Source organism: Durio zibethinus, chromosome 18 (assembly GCF_047325235.1).
Source record: "Durio zibethinus cultivar Kanyao isolate XHJ-2024 chromosome 18, ASM4732523v1, whole genome shotgun sequence".
Classification (NCBI taxonomy): domain Eukaryota; kingdom Viridiplantae; phylum Streptophyta; class Magnoliopsida; order Malvales; family Malvaceae; genus Durio; species Durio zibethinus.
Window position 1 is genome coordinate 10,392,638 of NC_143179.1, and position 27,206 is coordinate 10,419,843.

At 31.6% G+C, this 27,206-nt stretch overlaps 3 protein-coding genes across 4 annotated transcripts; 1 reads left to right on the plus strand and 2 right to left on the minus strand.

Annotated features, from left to right (window-relative positions):
• The first annotated feature begins 1,924 nt into the window (after nt 1–1,924).
• LOC111300461 (glyceraldehyde-3-phosphate dehydrogenase A, chloroplastic) lies at nt 1,925–4,661 on the plus strand. Its single transcript, XM_022896087.2, has 5 exons — nt 1,925–2,191; nt 2,302–2,418; nt 3,023–3,330; nt 3,445–3,689; nt 3,978–4,661. Exons 1-5 carry the CDS (start codon nt 2,150–2,152, stop codon nt 4,478–4,480), a joined length of 1,215 nt encoding a protein of 404 aa, XP_022751822.2. The 5' UTR covers nt 1,925–2,149; the 3' UTR covers nt 4,481–4,661.
• Nucleotides 4,662–6,884: 2,223 nt separating this feature from the next.
• Nucleotides 6,885–10,476, minus strand: LOC111299469 (DEAD-box ATP-dependent RNA helicase 41-like). 2 transcript variants are annotated; one of them, XM_022894674.2, is made up of 3 exons: nt 10,278–10,476; nt 9,530–9,641; nt 6,885–8,706 (listed from the first exon to the last, which is right to left on the minus strand). In XM_022894674.2, the coding sequence occupies exons 2-3, from the start codon at nt 9,597–9,599 to the stop codon at nt 7,166–7,168; spliced, it is 1,611 nt and encodes a 536-aa protein (XP_022750409.2). In that variant the 5' UTR covers nt 9,600–9,641; nt 10,278–10,476; the 3' UTR covers nt 6,885–7,165. The 2 variants fall into 2 exon arrangements, with proteins under 2 accessions (XP_022750409.2, XP_022750410.2); XM_022894675.2 differs by having other exon boundaries at nt 9,530–9,621; nt 10,278–10,458.
• An 8,813-nt stretch (nt 10,477–19,289) lies between these two features.
• LOC111300462 (uncharacterized) lies at nt 19,290–20,865 on the minus strand. The gene has a single exon (XM_022896088.2). The coding sequence runs from the start codon at nt 20,203–20,205 to the stop codon at nt 19,552–19,554; it is 654 nt and encodes a 217-aa protein (XP_022751823.1). The 5' UTR covers nt 20,206–20,865; the 3' UTR covers nt 19,290–19,551.
• Nucleotides 20,866–27,206: the final 6,341 nt, after the last annotated feature.

Here is a 27,206-nt window from a genome sequence, read left to right on the forward strand (position 1 = left end):
AAATGCCTTTCCAACTCGCAAGTGGAATTTAACAACAGCCATCACACCTCAAGAGTTTTCTCTTGAAAAACCCTATTTTGCGGGACTTTGTCATCTAATTCGTTTAGCATTCTATGTAAATGGCATTCATTTGAACCTTTTACTTATTTTAAATTTTGCTGACATTTTAATATATTCAAATTGTCCTCAGCTTGTTTATTTAGTTGCTAAAAAACTATTAGGAAGACATAAAAATCTTGATTTTCAATCAATACCCTAGACCTTCTCCCCCTTACCCATAGACTATGCGTATCTCAAGTACCAAAAATAAAAATTCAAATTATCTTACCATTATTAATCCTAATACATGCATGAAGTGCAACATAAATAAAATGATGATTATGCATAGTTTTGTTTTTTTACTTCTAACATTTTCAATCACATTTTCTTCATTATCAACCCTTTTGAAATTAACCCCAAAATTTTTAGGTATTTTTGTATCTGTTCACATTTCATTGGCTTTAATAAAAAATTTAAGATTTGAATTTCAAAGTCTGAATTTATTTTTCATGCAAAATTGATTTGTTTTCAAAACTTTTATTGCTAAATCTTTTTTTTATTTATTTGGATTTTGATTAGTTATAATTAGGTTAAATGTTAATTTTGAGATTAAAGTTGTGTCCTGAAATTCGATATTGTCACTTTTTAGTAAATATCGTTACTATTCTATTTTGATCAAATCAATTGTTGTTTATGGATCTAATTTTATTTTTTTAATAAAATTTTTGGATTAATTTAAGTCTCAATTATTTTGAATATGTTTTAATCAGTGATGGTAACGCTTGGAAACTTAATCATAGCCAAACCTGAGTTAACATTGGTTAAATTTGGTCAAGCCCCAAATTTCCAACCTCAAACAAAACCTAAGCCCAAACGTGCCAAACCCTATCTGAAACCTATAACCTTACAGACCGAACCCCTGTACTTCCCCGCCCTAAGTCCCTAACCGAAACCCAAACAAAAAACCCTATGTCCAAATGCTCCAAAAAACTAGATATCTGAAAACCCAAATAAACCCGAAATTAAAAAATTAAAAAATTTTGAATAAAACAAAAGTATCAAAAAACAAAAAATGGGTAATTACAAAAAATTGAAATTAAAAAAAAAAAGAGAAATAGAAGAAAATTTTGATAAATGGGGAGACATCCATAGGCCACTTAAAGACAGCCGGTGAATTGGCTGGAAATTTATAGATATAGTATAGGTGCCTGCATAAGGGCATTGCCTCCTTATTCAATCGCCTCATTTTTTGTAAAACTTAATAATTTATGAAAAAACAATGCTATATATAAACATTTTAAAGAGCGAGAAAACCAAGTCAACTTTGGCTAACATATATATATAATTTTAATTAATGTCAACTTGAATTTTGAATGCTCACTCTATAACATAATTTTAAAAATTATTAACCTAACGTACGAATTGAGTAAAGCAGAAAAAAATAATCTTTCGGCCAAGAGAAGTAGAAAAACTATCGCATGGGAAACTTGTTGCTAAAACGCCGGATAAATTACCAGAACTGATTATAAATCGAAAGTAGCGAGCGCATCGTAGGCCGTGGCCAAAGAATGAAGTTATGGTTCTGGACGAAGGATAGCCTGGCCAGTAACCACTGCCAATATCTCATCATCACGCGGAGCCAAATCAAAAGGGGCCATTCAATCCCCCCGAAAGGCTCTGCTATTTTATTTTTCCTTTTCCCACCACTCTGTGTTGTGTGCGTGTGATTGCTTCAGGACCAATAGTTTATAAGAAGCCTGTCCTTTCGCAAGCGTTTAAAATTTTCAAAAAATATTTAAAGCCACAGGGTGCAATATGGGATACAGGCCCACAAAGCCCAAACATTTTAAAAACGGATGGAAGAAATTAGGGAGTCATATGATGGGAAATGGAAAGCTAGAGATGGAGAGACACAAACGCAAAAGCTCAAACCACAACCATTCATTGAAGAAGAGACTATCCATAATCTCATCCTCTAGTTTCAGTCATCCACCAATTTCTTACTGATCACTTCTGCTCTTCTACTTAATCAAACTAAAACCTCTGCCAGGTTTCTGTCTGTCTGTCTTTGCTACGTACCACCGCTTAAACAGCTTCCTCGACAACCATTATGGCTTCGGCTACTGTTTCTGTAGCCAAACCAACCCTTCAGGTTCATTGCAGCTCGTCTTATTAGTACTACGCACGTGTTACTAAATCCCTTTTATTAATGTGTTTTGCGCTGAAGTGATACTCAAACCAATGTTTCTTTTTTTCTTTCAGGCAAATGTAAAGGGTTTTGCAGAATTCTCAGGCCTACGCAACTCCTCAGCTGTCCTTCCCTTCGCCAGGAAAACTTCCGCTGATTTCCTTTCAGTCATTGCCTTTCAGACATCTGCTGTGAGTTTGATGCTCTACCAAATTTATCAGTACCTTTCCATCCTAGTCTCCACTATCATAATATTATCCGAATTCTGAAGAGAGAAAATTTCTTTATAGCAGAGTGATGATACCACACACACACATATAGGATTCCGTTTACATTATTTATAGAGATGATGGGGACGGAGTCAATGGACTAAACTCTGAGGGAGTACTTTCTCGACTATATTTATCGTTATATGGTAATCGTACGGTAGTTATGGTGGTTTAAGAACCTGAAATCACCCTAATAATACAATATCAAGCTCACGACTGTCCTTCTTGGACCATAAGTTTTTCAGCAGACTTGCAATTCGTTTATAGCCTGCAATTAACTTTAAGCCCCTTATTAGAAGAGGGCAAGTGAAAGTATCTTCAAATTATCTCTTTATTTAACACCAAATAATTTGTGGAAGAGCAATTAATTCATACCTGTTTAATGTATGTGCCTTGCAACTTTGGTTCATGATGTATAATGTACTGAATCTATTATATCCTTGGACTTCTGGTTAAAATTTCAAATTACAAATGAGTTACCCTGTTTTTTACTTATATGCATTTGGATCCAAACTCATTTTTGTAGTTGGGAAGCAATAATGGTGGATACAGGAAAGGGGTGGTAAAGGCAAAGCTAAAGGTCGCGATAAATGGGTTTGGTAGGATTGGCAGGAACTTCTTAAGGTGCTGGCATGGCCGTAAGGACTCCCCACTTGATGTCATTGCCATCAATGACACTGGTGGTGTGAAGCAGGCTTCTCACCTTCTCAAATATGACTCTACCCTTGGCATTTTTGAAGCCGATGTTAAGCCCGTAAGCGATGATGGCATCTCTGTCGATGGAAAGGTTATCAAGGTCGTTACTAACCGCAATCCTGTCAACCTCCCTTGGAAGTAAGAATTTCTGTTTCTCAAATTTCTAGTTCCACTTTTAATGCATCAATTTGCATATGAAGTAACTATTGCTAACAATTGTTACTTTCATCAAAACTGATAATGTGTATGTAGGGACTTAGGAATAGACCTGGTGATTGAAGGAACTGGTGTTTTCGTCGATAGAGATGGTGCAGGTAAGCACATACAAGCAGGAGCCAAGAAAGTGCTCATTACTGCCCCTGGAAAGGGTGACATCCCAACCTATGTTGTTGGAGTTAATGCTGACACCTACAACCCAGATGAGCCCATTATCAGCAATGCTTCTTGCACCACCAATTGCCTTGCTCCCTTCGTCAAGGTTCTGGACCAGAAGTTTGGTAATTCCTTTGACCATATTGTTCCCATGCCTACAAATTTCTTAATTTGCCTGCCTCTGTCTTTTAATTCGCACTTCTTAAAATGGTTCGACTTAAATGGTACGTATGACTGTAGACAATAGTGGTATGCCTACTACAAGAATGATGACGTTTTTTACTAGTTATAAAACTGGTGTCCAATCTAAAAATTCCAAGTCTTCGAAAACTTCAAACAGTTTAATTGTTAAGAGGCAGAAATTTACTGTATGTTGACATGCAATAATGCGGTACTGACATAATATATGATAGGTATCATTAAGGGCACCATGACTACAACTCACTCGTACACTGGTGACCAGAGGCTGCTTGATGCTAGCCACCGTGACCTCAGGCGTGCTCGGGCTGCAGCTCTCAACATTGTCCCGACTTCAACTGGTGCGGCAAAGGCTGTGGCCCTTGTACTTCCTACTCTCAAAGGCAAACTTAACGGCATTGCTTTGCGTGTACCAACACCAAATGTGTCGGTCGTTGACCTAGTCGTTCAGGTCTCAAAGAAGACCTTTGCTGAAGAGGTGAACGCTGCTTTCAGAGAAAGTGCCGAGAAAGAGCTTAAGGGTATCCTTTCTGTATGTGACGAACCCCTTGTTTCAGTCGACTTCAGGTGCTCTGATGTGTCCTCCACCGTTGATGCATCACTCACCATGGTCATGGGAGATGACATGGTTAAGGTGATTGCTTGGTACGACAATGAGTGGGGTTACTCTCAAAGGGTTGTGGATTTGGCTGACATTGTTGCCAACAACTGGAAGTGATTGGAAATACTTTCCTGCTATATGGATGGTTGATTTTTGCTCACCTAATTCCTTTTTGGCTTTCAGAATTTCTCCTGTTGTTAAGACTATATATATATATATATATATATGTATATGCACATGTATATATTTATTCTCTCTAGGATGTTTTTGCAATAAAATGCTTACTTTCACATTGAAAGCCCGTTTCCACGCTATGCCATTTCATTGCTTTTATTTGTTTCTCTATTCTGAATGTGGGTTTCAAAGAGTGACAGGCTACATTTATATCCATTGATCCTCTATACAGAGGAGTAAATTCGGTTTAAAAAATTTAAAATTTAATGGTAAATATACCTATATGAAATATTTAAAAAATATAACTGTTGTTGTAAGCAATGAAATGTCACTAATTAAAACGATCGATACTTAAGATTGTGAATTTGAAAAATATAACAAAACAAACATCAGAATCTCATCGTTGGTTAGTTATAGACACATGTTAAAGTTAATTAAAATTTTTTTTATTTAATGCATTATTTTCATCAAATTTATAAGAAAATAATGCATCATTTACAAATTTTTTTTTTACAAATATATATATATATATATAATGGAAAATTCTATAACATTTCTCTTAGGAATTCTGTTTACTTATAGGCAGGCGTTAAGATTTTGTTGAAGAGTGCCAATAGAAATTTGTTAAGATTATATTTATAGAAAAATTTTGTAATTAATAATGAACTTGATAGAATACTGCATTAAATGAAAAAAATAATTTTTAAAATAAAATTTTAACTAACATTAGCGAGTTTCTGTGACATCCAAAATTTAAAATCCATTTGAATGCAAAGTGAGATTAATAATAGCAAAAAAATGAAAGATTAGTTGTTGTAAGATGATATTAAAATCAATAATGAGATTTTTATTTAAATGCAAAAATAATGATGACAATAAGATAAAATATAGTGAAAAAGAAAGTAACTATTAAAGGGTATTGGGATAAAAATTGTATGTAATAAAAAATTTAAATTATTTAACATTTATAAAATTAATAAATAATTAAAAATTATCAAAATATTTTTATGTCAAATATGGTAAAGCAAATATGTAAGATTTATATATTGGATTAAGAGTTTAAAAAATAATTTTATTAACATAATACATATATAAATATAATGTATTTTATTACATTAAGGTATTCAATAATTATTCTATTAATACAATATGTATATAAATGTAAAATTAAATAAATAAATAAAATATTTTTATAGATATCCAAGACAGGATAGAATACCCTAAACTCGTATCCCACTTTAAATTGATTTAAAAAAAAGACTTGATATAATAAAAATTTTTTAAAAAATGCATTTGTTAGATCAAGATAAATTAAAATCCATAAGTTATAAGTTGTTTTATCATTCATATATTAATTTTTTTTGCTAACAAAATTTATCTAATAAAAAAAGATAAAATTTTTTTTAAAAAAGAAAAAAATAAGAAATGAAAGAAAGTCAAATAAGGGATATAAATATTTATTAAATTAAAGTAATAATAATAATTTTATTAATATAATACATATATAAATAAAATTAAATAATAAAATATATATTTTATATATACCCATGTTGAGGCAAAGCACCATATATATTTATATATATATTTGGGATAAGTTGAAATATCGTAAATCAACCTTCGATCCAATCTCTATTTAAGAAAAAAAAAAAAAAAACCTTTGATCAGGTCCCAAATTTTAAAAAAACGTACCTATTTGATTGGAGCAATTCGAACCCACCATTTTCATTGATTTTTTTTTACATAATTTATCTTTTAAAAAAAAAATTAGATATGGCTTGTTCTATCATCATATCTTTATTGACTTTTTCTTACATAATTTATCTTTAAAAAGTAAAAGGTAAATAAAAATAAAAATAAGAAAATAAAAAATCAAAGACTTAAAAAAATGAAAATGAAAATAAATAAAAAATGAAAATAAAAATGAAAAAGAAATAGAAATAGAAAAAATCTAAAATTAAAAAGTAAAAACCGATAAAATAAAAAGAAAATTAAAAATTAAAAAATATATAACGAAAGAAAAAAGAAAGGAAATACCAGGTGAACATCCCGATGATCTCAAAAGCCTACAACTTTCCTTCTATGGACATTATGTCTACAAGGAACCCATGCCTTCCTTCCAGTCCACCACACATGTATACTTAAGCCTATGATCAAATATAGGATCCAGCAAGTAAATTATTTCACGCCATTGGTAACAATAAGTAAACACGGAGCAATGACTATGCCATTGCACCAGTCAGTAGTACAACATACGAATGCCTATTGTTTGGATTTTCAATTTTTAATCTCACTGATCCTCTGTCGGAACGTTACTCAACTGACGACAGACATACCACTTAGTTTAGCATTGCACAAACAAGATCCAACTTGATGCAATACCATTCATTCGGGTTGAAGTAACAATGTGCTGTTACACACCTGTCCTCACTTGAGGAGCATATTTTATCAACTATTTCAAACTATCAAACCTACTCGTACAGAATTTAACAGATGATGCTCACAATCAGTTCAAAACAAAAGTTTTTGCATTTTTGGCTTCTTTGACGAACTGTGATGATGGTTGGTCCCCACTAAATACTTCCAAGGTTCTCAACTGAAAATTAGGCCAACAAATAAAGGCGCAGAACTTCAGCAACCATACTTTCTTTTCTTAGAACGCTTGCCTGATGGAAAAGAAACAACTGTATACCGTGAATTAAAAAGTTCCCGAGGAATAACTGCTCCAGAAGATTTTAAAATATCAACCAACTCTGGAAGCAAATTCTTATCCTCCTCATTCACGAAAACAATTGCCATACCCTCCTCCCCTAGTCTAGATGCCCTACCAATCTGATGGACATACTCCTTAATGGAACTGGGCATATCGAACACTATGACCTGTCTCACACCTAAAAGTTCAATTCCACGACCCAAAATTCCAGTGGACACAACTACTGAAACTTCTCCAACTAAAAACAATCTCAATATCTCCCTCCTTTCCTTCATGGACTTCTCCCCATGTATTGACAAAGCTTTAATTCCTGTGGTGACGGTAATTGCATTGGATAGGAGATCTGCCCCAGCTCTGGAACCCACATAGATCACAACAGGTGGCGTAAAATGTTTGCTCCTTAATATGTCAAAAAGCTTTTGCTTTTTTTGCTTTGACTCAACCCAGATAGCTAGCTGCTTCACAGCCTTACTTGGCCTGTTAGGCTTGCCAATAGAAACAGTAATAATATCTGTTGCCATAGAACTCGCTATTTTCTCTATATCTTGTGAAATTGTTGCAGAATACATCAGTACCTGGGGTTTTGATAAAGCCCTAAAAATCTGCATCACCTGGTCCCGGAAGCCCCTTTGCAGCATGCAGTCTACTTCATCCAAACCAAATATCTGTACATCATTTAGATCAATATCATGCTTTGTTAAAAGATCAATAAGCCTGCCTGGTGTTCCAACAATTAGTTCCACTCCTTGCTGAATTCGATAGAGTTGTCTAGCCATGGGATCACCACCAACCACAAGTGCAGTTTTGAATGGCAAACCTTTTCCAAGTGTCTTGGCTTGGTCCTCAACTTGGATACATAGTTCCCTAGTTGGTGTTAAAACCACTGCTAATGGCTTTCTGTGATTTGAGAAGTTGTTAAGGACAAAATTTGCACAAACAGAAATAATAGGAATCAGAAAGGAAGCAGTTTTCCCTGAGCCCGTGTCAGCTGAAACAAGCAGGCTTTTGCCATTCAAGGCAGCTGGGATTACTTGCATCTGAACTGGTGTTGGCATGCCATATCCTGCAGTTTCCATATTTTGTAGGAGTTTCTGAGGAAGACTACAGGAAGAAAATGCCAATACTGGAGCAGGAATCACATCTCCTTTTACATAGATTTCAAGTTTCTTTCTAAGCAATTCTGCTTGATCACAAGTTAAAGATGGAAACCCTGATTTATCAACAGAATCTCTAACATAAAAGCACTCATCAGCAGCAGGTAATCTTTGAATAGATGAGGGGCCAACTGGCACCAAGGAGTTAGCAACCCTGAATAGTAGAGTTTGTTTACATTCCAAGCTGCATATATCATCATCTGTCTCATCACATATATACTCACCATAGCGCCCACAAATAACACATTTAGGTTCCTCCACCAGAGCGTCTCTCTGGTCTGTAGAATTCTTTTTAATGTCATTATCTGCATCATAGATGGAAAATTCAATGTGGTAAACAGATAAGTTGAGCTTACAGTTCCAAGAAGCAAACCAGAAAAAGCAAAAAAAAAAAGGGACATGAAACGTCCGTAACCAATCAATTCTTACAACGAAAAAGGTCACCCAACATGCAAAACTGAAGGTTTGCAAACAGAACAAACAAGGAACAGGTAACACAAAACCAATGATGAAACATAATAAAAAACAGTAATGGATAGTTTAGGGTATATTTGGGACGTTTTTGTTTTCATTTTTTTAAACTATAACAAAAATTGCGTTTGGTGGCCATGTTTCTGTTTTCAAAATAAAATAAAATAAAATAAAATAAAATAAAACAAAAACAAAATTTGGAAATTGTTTGAAGCAAAAATTTGATGTTTTCAACCAAACGGATGAACAGTGACATGTGGCTACATTAAAAAAATAAGTAGAAAATGTCAAAATTGAATGAAAATTGTAAGCACAAAAAATTAAACCCTTACAACTCTCCTAATTCAAAGTTCCAACCACTTTGACTTATGTACTGTTGTTTTCAAATTACTGCAACAAATACATAATAACCAAACATATTCAATTTAAATAAATTGAAAATAAAACAAAACAAAAATTTCTGAAAACATAAAACATAAAACAAAAAAATGGCAACAATTCTAAATGACCCCTTAATTACAATTACAGACAATAAACAAAAAATAAGCTGAAGAAGTGAAGCTCTACAAAGCAAAATAAGATTGCCCACGTGTTAGAAATATGCAGCAAGAATCAACAGAAAAATAATTTATCAAGTCAAAAGTGGAGTATAATTACCGATCCCTTGATAAACATCTTTTTGTAAGGCTAAACTTTTGCAAGGACCATTCCCATTTCCATCCTCCATGATTTAAGTAGATGAAAAAGACCTAATTGATGGAATTTGAATCTTGAAACAAGGTGTAAGGTAGAAGAAAAAAGAAGAAAATTGCAGTCAGCTGTTTGCGAAGAGCAGATATGGATTCTTAAAACCCAATGAAATGTTTGCAAAAACGCAAAACAAATAATCAAAGACATTTGGAAATGGCAATTCCACATCAAAGAAGATTATAAAGAATTTATTAATACAAAACATTAAAATGAAAACTGAAGAAAGATGTGTGACAGAAAATGTGGAGGCATGTATAGTACTAGTGAAATGAAGTACAAATACAACAACAACTACAAAAAAAAAGAAAGAAGGGCCGACTTGTACAATCTGCATGGTAAATGATTAAGCAGCCATTGCCCATAATCGTGTTTCCTCAATCAATCTTGAGCAATAATGTACAGGATAGAATTCAACATTTTTTATTCTTATATTAATATTATTAGTATTTAATAAGTAATTAACATCAAAATCAATAATTTGATAAAGGCAAAATAAATTAAATAAGTTATGGGTTGAGGATTATGCGGAAATATACGAATCAAGATTGACAAGATGTAAGATGTTCGCAAGCTAAAGGCTAGAAATTTATTTCCAAAAAAAAATGAAAACATATTCTAGTTTATTAAGAAGTAAAGAAGGAAGAAACGCGCGTACCAAAATAAAGGGATTCTGACAAGGCCTGTTTTTCAGCTTTCAACTATGGAGATTAGGGGGCTCAGCCTTTCTCCTCTTCTGGAGTCTGCACTCTGCGCCTTGGAAACTTACCATCAGGAATTGGAACAAACCAAATCAGGAAGACAGACAGGAGAACTGGCCAGCCTCGTCAAACCCACACATAAACTACTGCCAACCTAATGGATTTATTTATTTCTGTTTTGTAGTGTAAAAACTACTGAGCCCATGCTAACAAGGGCCGAATTACATTTTCTTCTATAGCCCAATTGCGCAACCCATTCTCGGATCGTAAATTCCTAAAATTCCTCAAGGAGTCTATATAATAATCTATAATATCCACAGAGCATTAGTATACACACTAGATTTAATTTACAGAAAAAGCTTGGTGGTTTGGATTTTGAAACGAAGTCATTAATAAAAAAATTGGACAATATATGTCTATATATATATACACACACAAAATAACCATGAATGCGATATTATGGTATTTAGTTTTATTATATTATATCATTCGTAATAGTTAAAATTTTATGTAAAAAGATCAAGTACTTATTTTTAACAAACTTGTATGAATATATTTTTGTAGGATAAAGTTTTTTTTAAAAACATAAACAATAAAGTTTAACAATCTTTAATATAATTTACATAATCATTCAAGTCTATAACATAATAAAGATAATTAATTAAAAAAAAAAAACAACTTCATGAATTTTGTATAAGTTTTTCCCTTCTTAAAAGGCCATCTTTCCTTCCCTCCCTTTCTTTTTCTCTTTCAAATCTGGTTGGCAAACTTGAAAAGCAAACAAATTGAAGGTTATCACTGAAGATCTTCTTCCTGAAAATGAATGCAACATATCCATATAATTAATTGAACTTAAGTTGTTTGAATGTATTAGTCATGTTATGTATATTGCCTATTTAATGATAGTATATCAGTAAGATGTTGTTCTTACCTTCTCATTAAATGTTTATTTTAAGCAGGTGCCCTGCCTTTCCTATTTAACAAAACAATAAAGAGCATTATTGTATTAATTTTTTTTTTCAAATTAAATGGTTTAATGATAACTAACCTTGTTCTTGGTTTCTTAGCTAGTGAATCCTCACTAAACAAATCAATTGGAATGGCAATGTCTGTTGTTGAATCGGATGCATCTTTAAGCAATAAATCTTTATCTTTATTTTGTGAAGACTTTGCAAGTGACAGCATCAGAATGGGTTCTTTTGTTCCAGTTTCATTAGGTTGGAAAATAATGCTAATGGAGTATTGAGGTTCTGATTTTTCAATGGCATGCCTTGTGAAGGAAATCTAAAAAATCTTTTTTGTGTTCTTTAATTCTTTTAATGGTTTAAGAAGTGTAAAAGGGTTTCCATTTGTCATGGCTATCAGACAAAATAATTTACCATTGCTGCAGTCAATTCTAGTTGTAGTAATTCTTCAATTTTTTTTCTGTTCTTTCTTTTCTCATTTTTCTGTGAAAGTCATTGAATGTTGAGTTGTAAAAGCTACTATTTATTTCTTAAACTGATGCACCTGTTGGTTTTGTTTCAAATATAGTCTAAACAATGCAATAACTTTTTTGTAAACTAAATATAATTTATGGATATGTGTAATGAACTTGTTCTTTAATTCAACTGCTTCGGGAATATTAGGATCAGTTATGATTCTTGAAGCTAAGCAAGTTGAAATGGATATCTAGCTTGTATTACATATTAATTAGGATTAGACTAAAAAATAGTTTGATAATGTTTTAGATTAATTTGTTAAAGATAGTGATGAAACATACTTACCCATGAACTTTGTTACAATCATTGATGCAAAGAGTTTGATATGGCTTTCTTGATTACCTACAAATTATTCATCAGAAAGTTGGTTTGCAAACTCTCCCTAAAATGTCACCCAAATGATATCATTCCTATCAAATAAATGTGACAATCAATCATATTAAGCAAACTATGTTATAGTTAACAAAACATTTTAAAGAGACGTACTTTGAGATTTTAATTTCAAGGTTCCTTTTTTCAACTTCCTCTGATTTGTCTTCAACAAAGGTTTTTCCAACTTTCCCAATGCTGATGACAATACCAATTACATCTGTATTTGAAAAATAAATGGTTTTACATGGAATCAATTGGATTATCATAATAGTGATATATATTTTTGGTGTTTTTAGAAAATTACCTAATAGTACTTCATATTTTTTATTTTTGGCCTCCAACTTGTTAACGTTAGCAAAATTGTAATGGTATGCAAGGAAAACAGTAGGTATCTTGGTTGACTTCACTACCTTTGTGGTTCTAACAAAATTAATTGTGTAAAGATTGGGAACCACATTATAGTATTTTTTTTCTTTGACTGATGTAAAAGTTGGAAATTAGGAAAACTTCATATTTCTTAAGAATTTTTTCATATGTTGGTATGTTAGCTGGTTTTATGATTCCTTGAATGGCATTGTTCTGTTTAAGAATGGAAAGTTTCATTACAATAGTGCATTAGGTAGCTATATTTGAAATGATGATGCAACTTAGCTGCTTGAAATTAAATCTTTAACGATTAAGAAATTGCTATGTTTCTGTTAAGTCTAATCTAAATTTAATTCAAGATGTAATTACTAATACATAAAGAACACAGTATAGATCAGTTTGCAAACATTCAAAGATATGTTTTGGTTTTTTATTAGATTTTAGGAAGTGATTTAACAAATGGTCATAGTTATGATAAAAAAAAACAAATAGTTAATAATTTACCTGCTCGATTGTAAGGAAGTCATGACCAATAAGGAAGTTGTTTGCTTTTAGGTTGATTGACTTCCATATCTTGAGTATTTGCCCTTAATCATATATTTTTGGGTTTTGTTGTTAAATTTAGAGATTAAGAGGTATGCCATTCTTCAGATAACCTACGTTATAGTTATATGCATCAGTACATGTATCATTTATAAGTTAGATTGTAACAATAGTTATTATAAAACTAATAACATTTATACCTGTAACAAATCTTCAAAGATTTCATTTTACATACATGTGTTGCTAGTATACTGATATAAAAATAGTTTTCTATTATGCACTTCTATTAAGAAACCTGTTAAACAAAAAATTATAAGAGCTTCTATCAGTTAGAGTGTTAAAATAGCTATTCAATCATGAACTTAAAATTGTTTTCAGATATTATTTACATATAAAAAATTTCATGAATCATAAACTACATCAATTTTTAAAACATTTTCGTATGATAACTAATAACATTTATACCTGTAATAAATTTTCAAGAATTTCATTATAGACAACTTTTGTTTGTTTTATTTCTATTGCATTCCACTTCATGTTCAATCAAAATTTTAAGTTTTTTTATAAGTCATTTTTTAGAGTGCAACATAAAACTGTTTATTATTGAAAATAGGTTTAGGTAAGTATAGTCCAACAAAATCTAATATTTGCCTTTGATTTTTATTGATAGTCATAGCATATATCAATCTAATAGGGAATTGTTTTCTTTTGAAAACAAATGGCCATTTTTGCTCTTTAGCTATCATTACTATTCTTAGAATGAAAACTTTTTCCTCTATGTTGCTGCCATTAATGATTCTACTTTCAATGACATTGCTAGCTAACTGTGTGACTATAAGTCTAGTTATATTACAAAGGCCTAAACTCTAATTGATATTTTGTAAAAGCATGATAATTGAACTTTTTTTCAAACTAAGTTCATGATTTGGAATACCAAGAAAAGTTAATGAATTAAGGAATTCAAGTGGGTATAGCAAATCGTCATTTGTTGTGTAGCTGCATTCTAAAGATATCAAATCAAAACAGAGAAAAGTTTTTAATTCTCCAAGCAACCAAGACAAAACATACTTGTTAATTATGTCAATAGTCTCATTGTATGGTGTAATAACAACTCTTTGTTTAAGGTATGTGTCATTAGCATAACTAGTCAAAAAGCTATCATAAATGGTATAACATATAGCTTGGATTGGTCATTAGCATAACTAGTCAAGAAGCTGTCATAAATGGTAGAACATATAGCCTGGATTGGATCATTTATATAAGAAACTAAGAGTTTTTTAGGTATTTCTATCTCATCAGACATGTATTCATGTTTTTCATTTGAAACTTTGGTCGTCCCATTGCCTATATCAAGCAACCATTTAGCAAAATTAGCTATGTTCGTTTTTCATCATCAATTGTTTCTCTGAGAAGCCTCATGTTGACTCTCAACCAGAATACTATATAATTGTTCCACAAATTTGATTTGCTAATGCTAGCATTAACAATGTTCTATTATGAGCCAATTTTCATTACTGGTAAAACTTGCCTGAAATCACCACCAAGCACAATTGTTTTACCGCCAAAAGGTTTTGAAGCATTTTTAGGATCAATGTCAGATATAATATTCTTTAGTGATCTATCTAATGCTTCAAAATACTGTCTATGCATTATTAGAGCTTTATCCCAAATGATTAATTTACTGGCCTTTACTAATCTTACAAGCTGTATCCTTTATTAATAGCACAGGTTGAAGTTGTATCATTTGTCAAAGAAATTGTGAACCTAGAATGGGCTGTCCTTCTTCCATATAACAATAAAAATGCAATACCTGATGAAACAACAACAAGAACAATATCACATTTTGCGTGAATACCCGAACTAATTGTTCTTCATAAATAGCTTTTTCTTGTTCCACCATGTCCGTAAACAAAAAACATTTTTCCTTCATTATTGTTTACTAATTGCATAACTACATCATGTATATATCACTGCTCTTCATTTAAGTTACCTAGCAATTCTTCATACTCTGATTATAGTTCAGGCAAACAATGGCTAAGCTCTTCTAGTATTAATCGATCACTGAAATTTAATATAGAGGATTGTGATGGCATTGGTAAACTGTACTCAACCAATGAGGAACAATTCCTATTAAAAAGGGTCTCTAAAGCAATTAGAACTTGTTCTTTAAGGTAATCATCTGGAACCTGAGAATTAGGCATTTGAAAAGATTTTCGAAGAAGGTATTCAATATCCTCAAACGTTAGTTTCAGGTTGTTTTCTAATAAGCTTAATCGATCACTTACCTCATAGAACATTATCAATGTTAGGAATAGTTGTCTCATTTCTTAAGCTGTTGCCCATTGAGAAGCTTGTACCATTGCATATTCCCATTCTTTATCATGTCCTCGCAAGCCAAAAGCATTACATGTAAGTAGGAAACTATCATATCTAACTCCATCAATTGTTCTTAAATCTTCATAACTTGTTGCACCTTTTATGACATTAAAAAGTAAACGAAGTTAATATAATTCATTGGCAGTATGGTGAACAAAAGATATTCTGTCAATAGATTATCCACTTTTTCTCTCTGACCATAGTTAATTGGTATAGTGCCAAACCCACTTAGTTGGAAATTCTGCATAAGTAAGAGATCTAGCATTTTCAAACTTTTTGTTTGTTTCCGTCCATTCTGTAAATATTGTTCTTTTTACTCCCAGCCTTTAAAAGGCATCAAAAAGGTTATCATTATCGTTTAATGCAATAATTTGTCTCCCTAGTAAATGTATCAAAAGCCTTTGGACAGATGTTTCTCTATAATTAATTGGAAAGTCCATCAATCTCCAGCAAGCTTCATTGTTTTTGGTTTGTCTCAAATTATAACTTAATGCTACAAAGAACTTTACCAACCCTTTAAGTTCTCTTCCAGCATCTGATCTGCTCTTGGCTCCACCTGTTAGCGTAGTTGCTGCATACGCAGTCACAATGCAGTAAAAGTTGCTGACTTCTTCACCATTTTCACAATTGAACAAATCAAGGAAGCTGCAGGAAAAGTGAAGGTTTGAATCACTTCTCCGCATTAAACTAGTTGTCATCATAATCATTCAAATTGACCAATTGCAAAGTTCCGCTATTGTAAAGTTCTTCAAAAATTTACCCATATAAATAATTTCTACCTCTGTCTTTTCCTAGCAATACTCTGCGCCATAAAACTTCCATCGATCGAGAGTTCAATATAACTTCATATATGCCTCTTTTGATCTTAATTTCTTTACTAAAATCTTGCTCTCAACAGCCAGTGTTTGGAATTCAAGAAAACAACAGACTTGCAAACATAAAGCCAAGTCTAAGTCCGCATCAATTTCCGTTGCCTTGGCAATTTCCATTTCAATTTCTTTAATGTATTTGCTGAAAAATATTGGCAGCGCTAGCAGAAGATTCTTCTGTTACTGCCAATTCAAAGTTAGATCTTGATAATTCATTGCTTCTGTTTCAGGTGATGTCAAACAAGAATTTAATTTATTTTTTTAATATTAAGAGATGCTTATGTAACCTAATAGATACATGTAAATATCTATAGTTGTGCATGTGGACAACTGTCTGTGGATGTGTGAATGTCAAGTGAGTGTACTCCCCACTGCATTTATCTCAGTGAAGGACTAATTTGCAATCTCCTCTTTGACAGGAAATGTTGAAGGATTTGGTGAAATGGAAAGCTAAAATTGAGCAACAGCTGATGGAAATTTCACGTACAGTTAGTGCTATGCAGACATCGGAAGTAACTCCTTTTTTCTTCGAAATTACTGGAACATTCAGTTTCAATCCCCCAACGCCCCTCCCTACCAGGCCTGCCTCTTCTATTTTATCTCCTTTTTGTCCTCGATGTATAACTTAGACTCTTATCTCCTTTTTGTCCTCGATGTATAACTTAGATTAACAGAATTTAGATCTTGTATAGGACTCAAACACTGAAGCTGAGCTCCTACAGTTCGGATACAATGGATCCTTTTCCCCATACTTGTTTATCATGTGCATAGAGAGTTCCTTAACCTCCAAATCCAGTAAGCGTATGAGGATCATAGATGGTTCCCAAGTAGAGCATCAAAAAATGGCCTGGCTTTCTCCCATATTGTCTTTGGTGATGATATTATCCTTTTTGTTGGGGCGGACAAGCAAACAGCAGAAACAATGGGGGAAGTCTTAAATATGTTCTGCTAAGAGTTAGGTCAGAAGGTGAGCCTCGAAAAATCAAGAGTCTTCTTCTTGCCTAACACGAACCAGAACAGGAAACACGAGATTGTTAACTATTTGCAGATACGAGAAACTGAAGACTTAGGGAGATATTTGGGCTTTCCCGTTCATAAGAGTAGGGTGAGTAAATAGGATTTCATGTTCATTGTGGGTAAAGTTCGCGCTAAACTAAAAGGGCAGAAAGCCAGCCTGTTTTGGAGATCATACCTACTATTAAATGCAATGCCGGGCTCTCCGAACCAGCATTTGTAATGAACTCGACCTGATTAACAGGAGCTCTTTATGGGCTAATACTGAGCAAAAGCATAAAATCCACCTTTTGAATTGGACGGAGGTTACAAAGAACATGAGAATGATGGTTTGGGATTAATGGAAACCAGCTAAACCAAGCCCAATTAACCAAATTAAACTGACGATTGTTTATCAAAGGGAGGCATTATAGATAAAAACCTTTCATGCGAAATACCTGATCCGGACAACTACTAGTAACTCTCATGGTTGAACCTCAGTGACATGGAAAGCAATGCGATGGTCGGGTTCTATTCTTGAGAAATGGTTGAGATGGATTATCCGGGATGGTTCAAATGCCAAGTTCTGGTATGACAAATGGGTTGGGTCAGAGACCACTAGAGAAAATTCAGGGGCCTTTTCGCGGAGGGATGAAAGCGAGCCGAGTGATGCCCTCACTACCTTCCACCTTCAAGGAGATGTCCCAATATCCTTTTTTCTGCCCACTGGTGTTATGGATTCTATACGGACAGTGCCTACACAGATTTTTGGGCTGTGACAAGATGTAGTCTACTGGACTGCATCCTATAGTGGCCACTTCACTATTAAATCAGCTTATGATTCGGGATGGGAATGGATTTGGAAACCAAAAATCCTTCTCAAACTCCAGTATTTCCTTTGCGAATGCATGCATGGAATTCTTCACACTAAAGAGTGCGTAGTCCGGAGGGGATTGAACCTCCAAAATATGTGTCTTTAGTAACTAAGAACCTGAAAGCATGGACCGCCTCTTCATGGACTGCCCATGGACAAAGCAGATTTGGGTGGAACAGACTGGTGTTATTCAATGGCCGCCCAATAGGACACTCAAGGACTGGATAAAAAAGAACGCCACAAACAAATCATCGCTCAAGTCACCATGGCATCCCTTGGGGTCTATTATTTACGCATCTATTGTGGGAGATTTGGCTTGAAAAAACCTTAGTCTTTAAGGGTAATGGAACCAATATTGATGTCGTTCGTAAGGCAGTGGAGAAAGCACTGGAATTCTTTGCCATGAACTGGGATGTCCATAGGCATACTCATACCGTACTATGCCTATCAAATGGAACCGCCTGCTGAGAGATGGTTTAAACTGAACACCGATTGGTCCTAGCTGGGTAATTCCTGAAGATCAGGTGCAGGAGCTTTAATCAGAAACCATGAAGGAAAATGGATCCAAGCTTATCCAGATTCATTGGGTGTGGGACAAACATTTTAGCTGAACTATGGGCGCCTAGAGATGTTATCCTAGCGAAACATCTTCATATCACTAGGCTGGAAATTGAGCTCGACGCTGTTGCTATTATTACTATGATCAATAGTAAATCTAGACTTAACCCTGTTTTGCTCTTGCAAACTTTGGTTTATGATTGCAGGAAGTTGTCGCAAGATTTTAGCTGTCAGAAGATCTTGCACGTGTTTAGGGAAGGCAACAGATGCGCTGGTATTAGGAATCCATGCAATTTTCTATGTTGTGAACCCTTTTACGTGATGTATCAGGTACCACCGACTTTCTTAAGCCCCTGATTAGTGCTGATGGTGCAGGGTGTATTCTGTATTGAACCTCTTTTAATTTATCAGCTATGATAGTTCCCCTTCGCACCAAAAAATTTAAAGCAAATGCCAAATATGTTTTTCTTTACTTAGTAGTACAATTTATGTTAATAACTCTTATTTATCCTTTTGCATTCATTTCTACGAAATCTATAAAGCAGAATGCATTGATTTTCTTTTCGTTAAAAAGAGAAAACTCAAAGAGCTGACATGGTACGTTCATATATAGTTGTACTTGTCTATATTCTCATTGGGGCCAGGCCACGCCAATCCGCTATTTTGCAGGCGAGTTCAATATGTCTAGATGGATGCAGTGGCCTTAATCTAGCTAAACCATGTACAGCAACCAAAAACTTTGCTGTCAGATCTTCCTCCTCGTATAAAATTAAAAGCACACTCCTACGCTCATACATAGCTAGACGCTCCTTTCCAACATTTCCTGATGTCTCTTCAATGACTGCTGCTTCTGCATCTTCATTTGACGATGGAACCTCCTTATGAACAAGTCAGCTACTATGTCTATCTCGTCTTCTAGCCTGAACTCCTCCCCTTTGTCTTCTTTTGAGTTCTTCAATAAATCTATCACTGACCCGCCTGGATGCTCAAACTCCATTTCTTCCAAGTCGGAAAGTGAGTGAGTGAGATCTGGGTACTTGTCTTCCATCTCCTCCTCATCTTCTTCATCATACTCCCCTTTCGCTTGCAGTTGCAGTTGCAGCTGCAGCTGCGGCTCCGTCTCTGTCTGTGTTGCACATGCACTTGGGAGCCTGCACATAGCATTATTACTATTGTAAAGTAAGATTTCTTGGCTTTGGCTTTGCTGATCTCCAAGTATACCAACAGCATCGTCTTCTAATTCTTTGTAGTTTTTGTCATTCTGCCCCATCAAGGCGTTCAGCTTCTGGGAGATGGAGCTCATCAAAAGCTTCTTGTTTTGAAGCAAGGAAAATATGACAAGGCGAGTCTTTATGGCTTTTGTTTTGCTCTTGAAAGCCAGGGTTTTGGCCTTGGCCATTGCGGTTAAAGCTGTTATTATCTGCTTCAAGAATCCTGATGCTTTGTTCCTCATTTTCGCAAGCTGAAATACTATTCCTAGACTTCCCTTGGAAAGAAAATAATGATTAAGATGACTACGCTGTTGAAAACAAAAAACAAAATTAATCTTGCTGTGAGAGAAACTGTGATAGGAGGGATAGCTGAAGTAATTAAGGGACGAGATACAGGGAAGTCAATCGGAGTATACTGGCAATTGTACCGTTGAGAAGGAAAGAAGTGTTTTGGCACCGAGCGGAGATCAAGAAGGAATTATATATTAATGGTTAATGGACGATGCCTTGGCTTTTAATTTGATTGGATTTTGCTGTGGCTTGTGAGGAAACAGAGAGCACCGGAGAGAGAAAGAGTGGATGCTAAGGAAAAGAAAAAGACAACAAAAGCCATGAAAGTAAAGTGAAAGTAAAAAGTGAAAAGCTAAGGACAAGTGGCTCCATAACACAGGTTTGAAGATGGTTAGGTGGCTTTCGCAGCTGAAAGTTGTGACAGGAAGTGGTAGGTTCCAATAGAATTTGTTTTTGTTACACTAGTGGGGAAGAGCTGGCAGCTGGCTTCTCCTCTAAGATTTGTTTGATTTTCACCTATACCGAGAAAGTAAGCGAAAGATTCGCTAACTGGGAAGCTTTTCGTCGGTGCGAGGACAATTAAGGACTTACCACAACAACGAGCTGTTGCTCAATCATGGGCTTTTGCCCACCCCCTTAATTAGTCCGTTGCTACATTGCCCAAAAGGCAAAAGCACACGTCAAGATTAATTTTTTATTTTTTCATGCAGGCTACTCTTACTCTCGAACATTGTCAGTATTTACATCGTAGAATATATTTTTTACGTTTTATTTTTTAATATCTCAAAATTATGTTTTTCTAACATTTAAAATTTTTATTTTTTATATTAAAAATTATTAAATTTTAATTCTATTAAAAAATTTAAAATTTTATATTAAATACATTAAAATTAATTTTTTAAAAATTTTTATGAAAATCAATAACATCAAACAATTTGAGATGAAAAAAATATTATCAAATTATATATATATATATATATATAAGATTTCTTACTGTGCGCAGTGACGTAAAGCGGTTCTTTAAATATTACTAGTCGTACTTGTATATATGGAATTTAATTTAGGATTTAACTTAATTTATTGATCGTGGATTTGTGGATTGTGAGGGTGTCCTAATTCTTGTTCTAATGACAAAAACAACCATAGACTACTTGACTTCTGCTTTTAACTTTAGTGCTTACCAAAAAAAATTTTAAGTTATTCGGAAGTAACCTAAATTTAATTTGATAAATATTTAAATTTGTTTCGTTTATTATCTAATCAAATTTAGCCTAAAATTGTTTCTGTAATGAGTTCAAATTATTTAAATAATAATTTAAAATAATTTTAAAATTTTAAAATTTTAATTTAAAAGATTCAGAAATTTAATCAATCAACCTTAAATTGTTTAAATTATTATAAATTAAATTTACATATAATAAATAAACTTAATTAAATTTGGATCGCACTTCAAGCCTCAAATTTTTAAATCAATTGGAGCTTGAACTTGATACTGGATTAATTCGAAACCACATCACAACAAAAGCACAGGCTGAAGAGAGTTGAGAAAGAATAGCTTGCCTAGATGCTAATTCAGTATTGCTCTTTTCTTTTGTTTTATTTAATTTTTTTTATGTCATGCTATTGCCTTTTGTAGAAAATATGATGAAATATCAATAATACTATTTTTGTATTTTTATTAAATTTATTTTTTATTTTTTTAACTTATTTTTTATTTTTTTATTAAATAAATTTTTTTCACTAAATTAATAAAGTTAAGGATAATAAAATAATATATATTCGATTAATTTTAATTTGTGCCGATTTAACATAAATATATTTTTTTAAAATCAAGATTGGATCGATTTTATTTTTTTTTTGAAAACAAGATCGGATGGAAAATGAATTTAAAGTATTTTGTCATGTCTCAAGTGTTCACGTGGCACATTTTTAATTTTTTAAAGCTTTTTTAACTATTTTTTTCTTTTTTCTTAAAAACTTTTTTTACAATAAATTTTATAATAAAAAGTTAATTGAAATAAATATGATAAAATAACCTATATCTAATACGTTTTGATTAACCACAATCCAATTAGAGCATTTTTTTTTATTTCAAAATAATTGAGTTAAATTTTTCTTAAATCAAGTTCAGAGCATAGTAAGCTTTTTAATGATATGCCTTGGCCTTAGTATATATAAAAATATATATTATTATTTATTTAATTTTATATTTATATATTATTAAAAATATATATTATTTAATATCTTAATTTAATAAATTTACGTGACATCTTATTCGATTTTTTTTGTTATTTTTTAAATTTTTATTTATTAAATAAATTTTTTTAAAAAAATCGATGGATGTAGGGAAAATAAAATAACATATATTCGATAAATTTCGATTCGTCGCTAGTCAATCGATGTAGTTTTTTTCTAAAATAAGAATTGTGTTAAGTTTTACCTATTTGAATAATTTGAATCAAACCGAGATCGTATTTAGGATGTTTTGTCCTAACTCTCCTCAAGAGATATATATATAATAATATATTTTATTATTTATTTAATTTATATTTATATGTATTATATTAATAAAGATATTATTTAATACCTTACTTTAAGAAAAATTACATTTATATATAATTAAGCTATAATTTATATTAAAAATAAAATACACTTATATTTGTTTACATGTTATTATCCATTAAAATTTGATATAAAAATGTATTTCTCTTATGTTTAAAAAATAACTTAAGAATAAAATATATTTACACAACGAAGCGCAATGTAGTTATAGTTTATATAATTAATTTTATAGAGAATAGAACAAGGTAAGGGTGTCCATGTGCCATGTGGCACCCCTTCCTTCCTTCAAAACTTTACTTTTTAAAATTTTTGTTATTTTTTATTTAGTTTTTAAAATTTTATTTTTTTATAAAATAAATTTTGTAAAAAAAAATCAATGAAAATAAGGATGATAAAATAATTTGTATTCGATTGATTTTAATTCATATCGATCCAACGTATGTGCGTTTTTCTAAAAGAAATCAAGATTAGGTTAAGGTTTTTTTTTTTTGAAAATGAGGTTGAATTAGAGACAGATTTAAGTTGTTTTGTCCCGTCTCAGGTGTTTACATAGCACATCCCTCTTTTTTTTTCTTTTTTTTTTTAATTTTTAAAGATTTTGATTTTTTAGGTTTTTAAAATTTTTTAAACTTTTCTTATTAAATAAATTTTGTAATAAAAATTTTAATTGAAATAGAGATAAAAAAAATAACTCGTATCTCATGGGTTTTGATTCACTTAATCTAATTAATGCACGTTATTTTAATTTGGAATAATTAGGTTGAGTTTTTTTTTTTTAAATCGAGCTCGAATAAAAGTAAGATTTTTTGTGTTATGCAGGTCCTAGTATATATGTATATAATATTTTACTATTTAATTAATTTTATATTTATATATGTATTTTATTTAAAATATTATTTAATATTTTAATTTAATAAATTTATGGGTCACCTTATTTTGCTTTTTTTTAATCATTTTTTTATTTTTTAAAATTTTTTATTAAATAAATTTTGTAAAGAAAAGCTTAATAAATATAAGGATGACAAAACAACTTATATCCAATAAGTTTCAGTTTGCTACTATCCAATCAATATGATTTTTTAAAAAATAAGAATTTAATTAAGTTTTACATCTTTGAACAATTTTAGGTCAAGTCAGGATTGGATTTGAAATGTTTTACCCCGACCCTTCTCTAGATATATAAGAGAATATATTTTATTATTTATTAAATATATATTTATATATATGTAAAAGATATTTTAATAATATATTAAACATGATCATATATCACAAATAATACAAAAAACTTACTTGATTTACGAAGGCACAACGAAAGCGTTGTTGCATAAGTGTTGCGAAAACAATGCCGACTTGATTAACTAGTCAGGAACATGATTACGCATTCAAAAATTATCCATTATCCATTATCTACTATTCACAACGTAAGTCTTTAAACACCAAAGCATGAGATTTTTCGAAGAATTTTCTTCTTTATACCGATATCTCTTTTCCTTTCTTGTTCTCTTTGTGACTTCTCACATAGCCTCACATGTAGTGGACTTTTCTCATACTTAATTTGGATGAACATATTCATCCTTCTCTTGTTTCTCATTAATGTATGTGAATGAAAAATGGAAAATCCACATTTCATCTATTTCATATTATTTTTCTATATGGTTGAATACCATATCTTATTTTTATATGGCCAAAAACGTATATTATCATCAATATATGTGATGAAATATTGACATTCACTATGTGCTCTTACATATATTGGGACAAATATGTCGGAATGTATCAATTGCAATGAAACTTCAAATCTTGTTTCTTTATCAAATGGTTTTTTTGTTAGTTTCCATGATAGATAGTTTACACATAATGATCGATTAACCTTATTATGTAGGGCTTTGTAATCTTTCTTTTGTGAATCTATCCATTATTTGTTAACCCATATGACCAAATCTAGCATGCCACACATTCACATTAATATTAGCATAAAAAAATTATTTAACAAACCTCCAAATCCATTCTGATTTATTTTTTAAAATAAAATCATATCAATGTTATTAAAATTCATAACAAATCTTAGATAATGAAGAATAGTGACAAAAACTAAATTCTTTTAAATATCAAGAGCAAACAAGACATTATGTAGAATGAGAGTTTTTTCACCATACACACTTAACTTGTAGGCGTCAATGCCCTTTATTTTAATCCTTTGATTGTTTTCTACGTAAATATATTTTGCTCATGTTTCACGTTATATGGTTTGTGGCCCTTAAGTATTTTTTGTCTTATTACATTCACAAGTAAAATAACTCTCATTACCATAGTTAATGCACTTAACTTTAGTTTTGTTATTCTTAGATCGAGCCTTGGGATCATTCTTTTTGCGACTTTGACTATTTTTTTATCTTTTAGGATTTTTTCCTTGTTCCCATTATATGGCCTGCGCTTGAAGCCTATAGCTTCCTTTGAACATGTATATGCTATATACATATTAGTACTAGGTTTAGATGATTCTTATACAATATTTTTTTAATTAAAGATGACGAGAATTATCATTAAGAGTCTTTAAACTCACATTGTGGGTCAGGTGCACTTTCATGTGCTTTCAATTATATGGCAATGATTGAATTACAACTTAAACCTCTTGTTCATTTTTTAGAGTGTGATAAACATTTTTTCAAACAAATTTTGTTATCAAGGCACTTCACATATTTTTTAGCAATATCATGCTAGCTTAATTCACGCATAATATCATTCTCCATATAGCTTAGCAATGTAATGTGAGTAATGAAGTTTTCTTTATCTAGGCTTCACAAGCCCTTAGTCTCTTTTATGTTAGGACATATTTCTATACTAAAGCTCAACTAAGACAATGCTTAGAATTTTAAAAACCTTTTGTTATTTTAACATATACTCGATTTTCATATTTCAAATTTCATAATTATCCACATTCAGTAATCATATACTTAAATACAAAAATCTTATTAAAGGATAATTCAATATTGAGAGACCCATGCACTAATTAATGCCTAGTGTTACACACATCTATTTTGCCATAATCATAAATAAAGTAATGACAATTATTCACATAAAAATGAAACCAATAAGTCAATATGTTTACAATCAAATTTTTATTTTTAATGTGTTTAATTATCACTTATTCTATTTCATTGTATAAAATTTATTATTCTAAAATAACTTATTAATTAATACCTTAGAACTCCCACTAACTATAAGGTTACTTTCAATTAATAACATACAATAACTGAATTCATATAGACAAGTCTCACATAGCATGTTAAACACATAAACAAGTTCCATCAATAAACATACGTATTATTTATTAAACTATGTTATCAATAAGTGTGCCTCACTTGTCTAGTGATTAGGATGGAATCCATAAATTCTTATGACAGTTTCGTATTCTTATTAGCCATCCACAGAGATCCAAGAATTTTATGAATGCCATTATAAAGACTTATTCACAATCAAAATTTCATTATGCAAAATTTATTATTCTGAAGTAACTTATTAATTAATACCTTAGTACTCTCACTAACTTTAAGGTTACTTTTCAATTAATAACATACAATAATTGAATTCACATACACAAGTCTCTCATAGCATGCTAAACACATAAACAAGTTCCATAAACAAACATACATATTATTTATTAAACAATGTTCTCAATAAGTGTGTATCACTTGTCTAGTGATTATGATGAAATCCATGAATTCTTATGACAATTCTACATTCTTATTAGTCATCCATAAAGATCCAAGAATTTTATGTGTGCCAGTATAGATATTTAGGCCAATAAAAAATGTCGCACTCTTTTTTACCCTTTTCTTATAAAATTATAAAATTTTTTTATCAAAGTTATAACATTAGGGTGTTTCTTTTCGTTAAACATCTAAAGATTTTTTAAAAGATCTTTGAAAAAAATTTTTTGTATAAATGTAAGGAGTGTTAGTTGTAAAGATTTATTTGTAAGTGGATTAGGTTTGGAATAGGCGATTTAGGTTGGACCGAAACAAATATATATGTGTATTTTTATTCTTATTTTGAGCTTACTATTTTGTGAATGGATGCTGCGCGTTTGTGTTGGTTTTTCAACAAGTGGTATCAAAGCGAATTTTGAGATGTGGAAATAGGAGAAACAAGCCCAGAAAATCGTGAAGACAGTGCAAGTATTTTCAAATATCTAAAAAAAGTATGTCTAATATGCTTATGCTCAAGTTTAAGATTCTTTTATTTGATAGAAAAGATAATTTTATGTTATGATAAAGTACGATTCAAGATCTGTTAGTACAATAAAGGTTAGATTAGGCATTAAAAAGTAGTAAGTCTAAGGGAAATATCTTATAGTAATTAAAATAGAATTCAAAAGAAAGCTATTAGT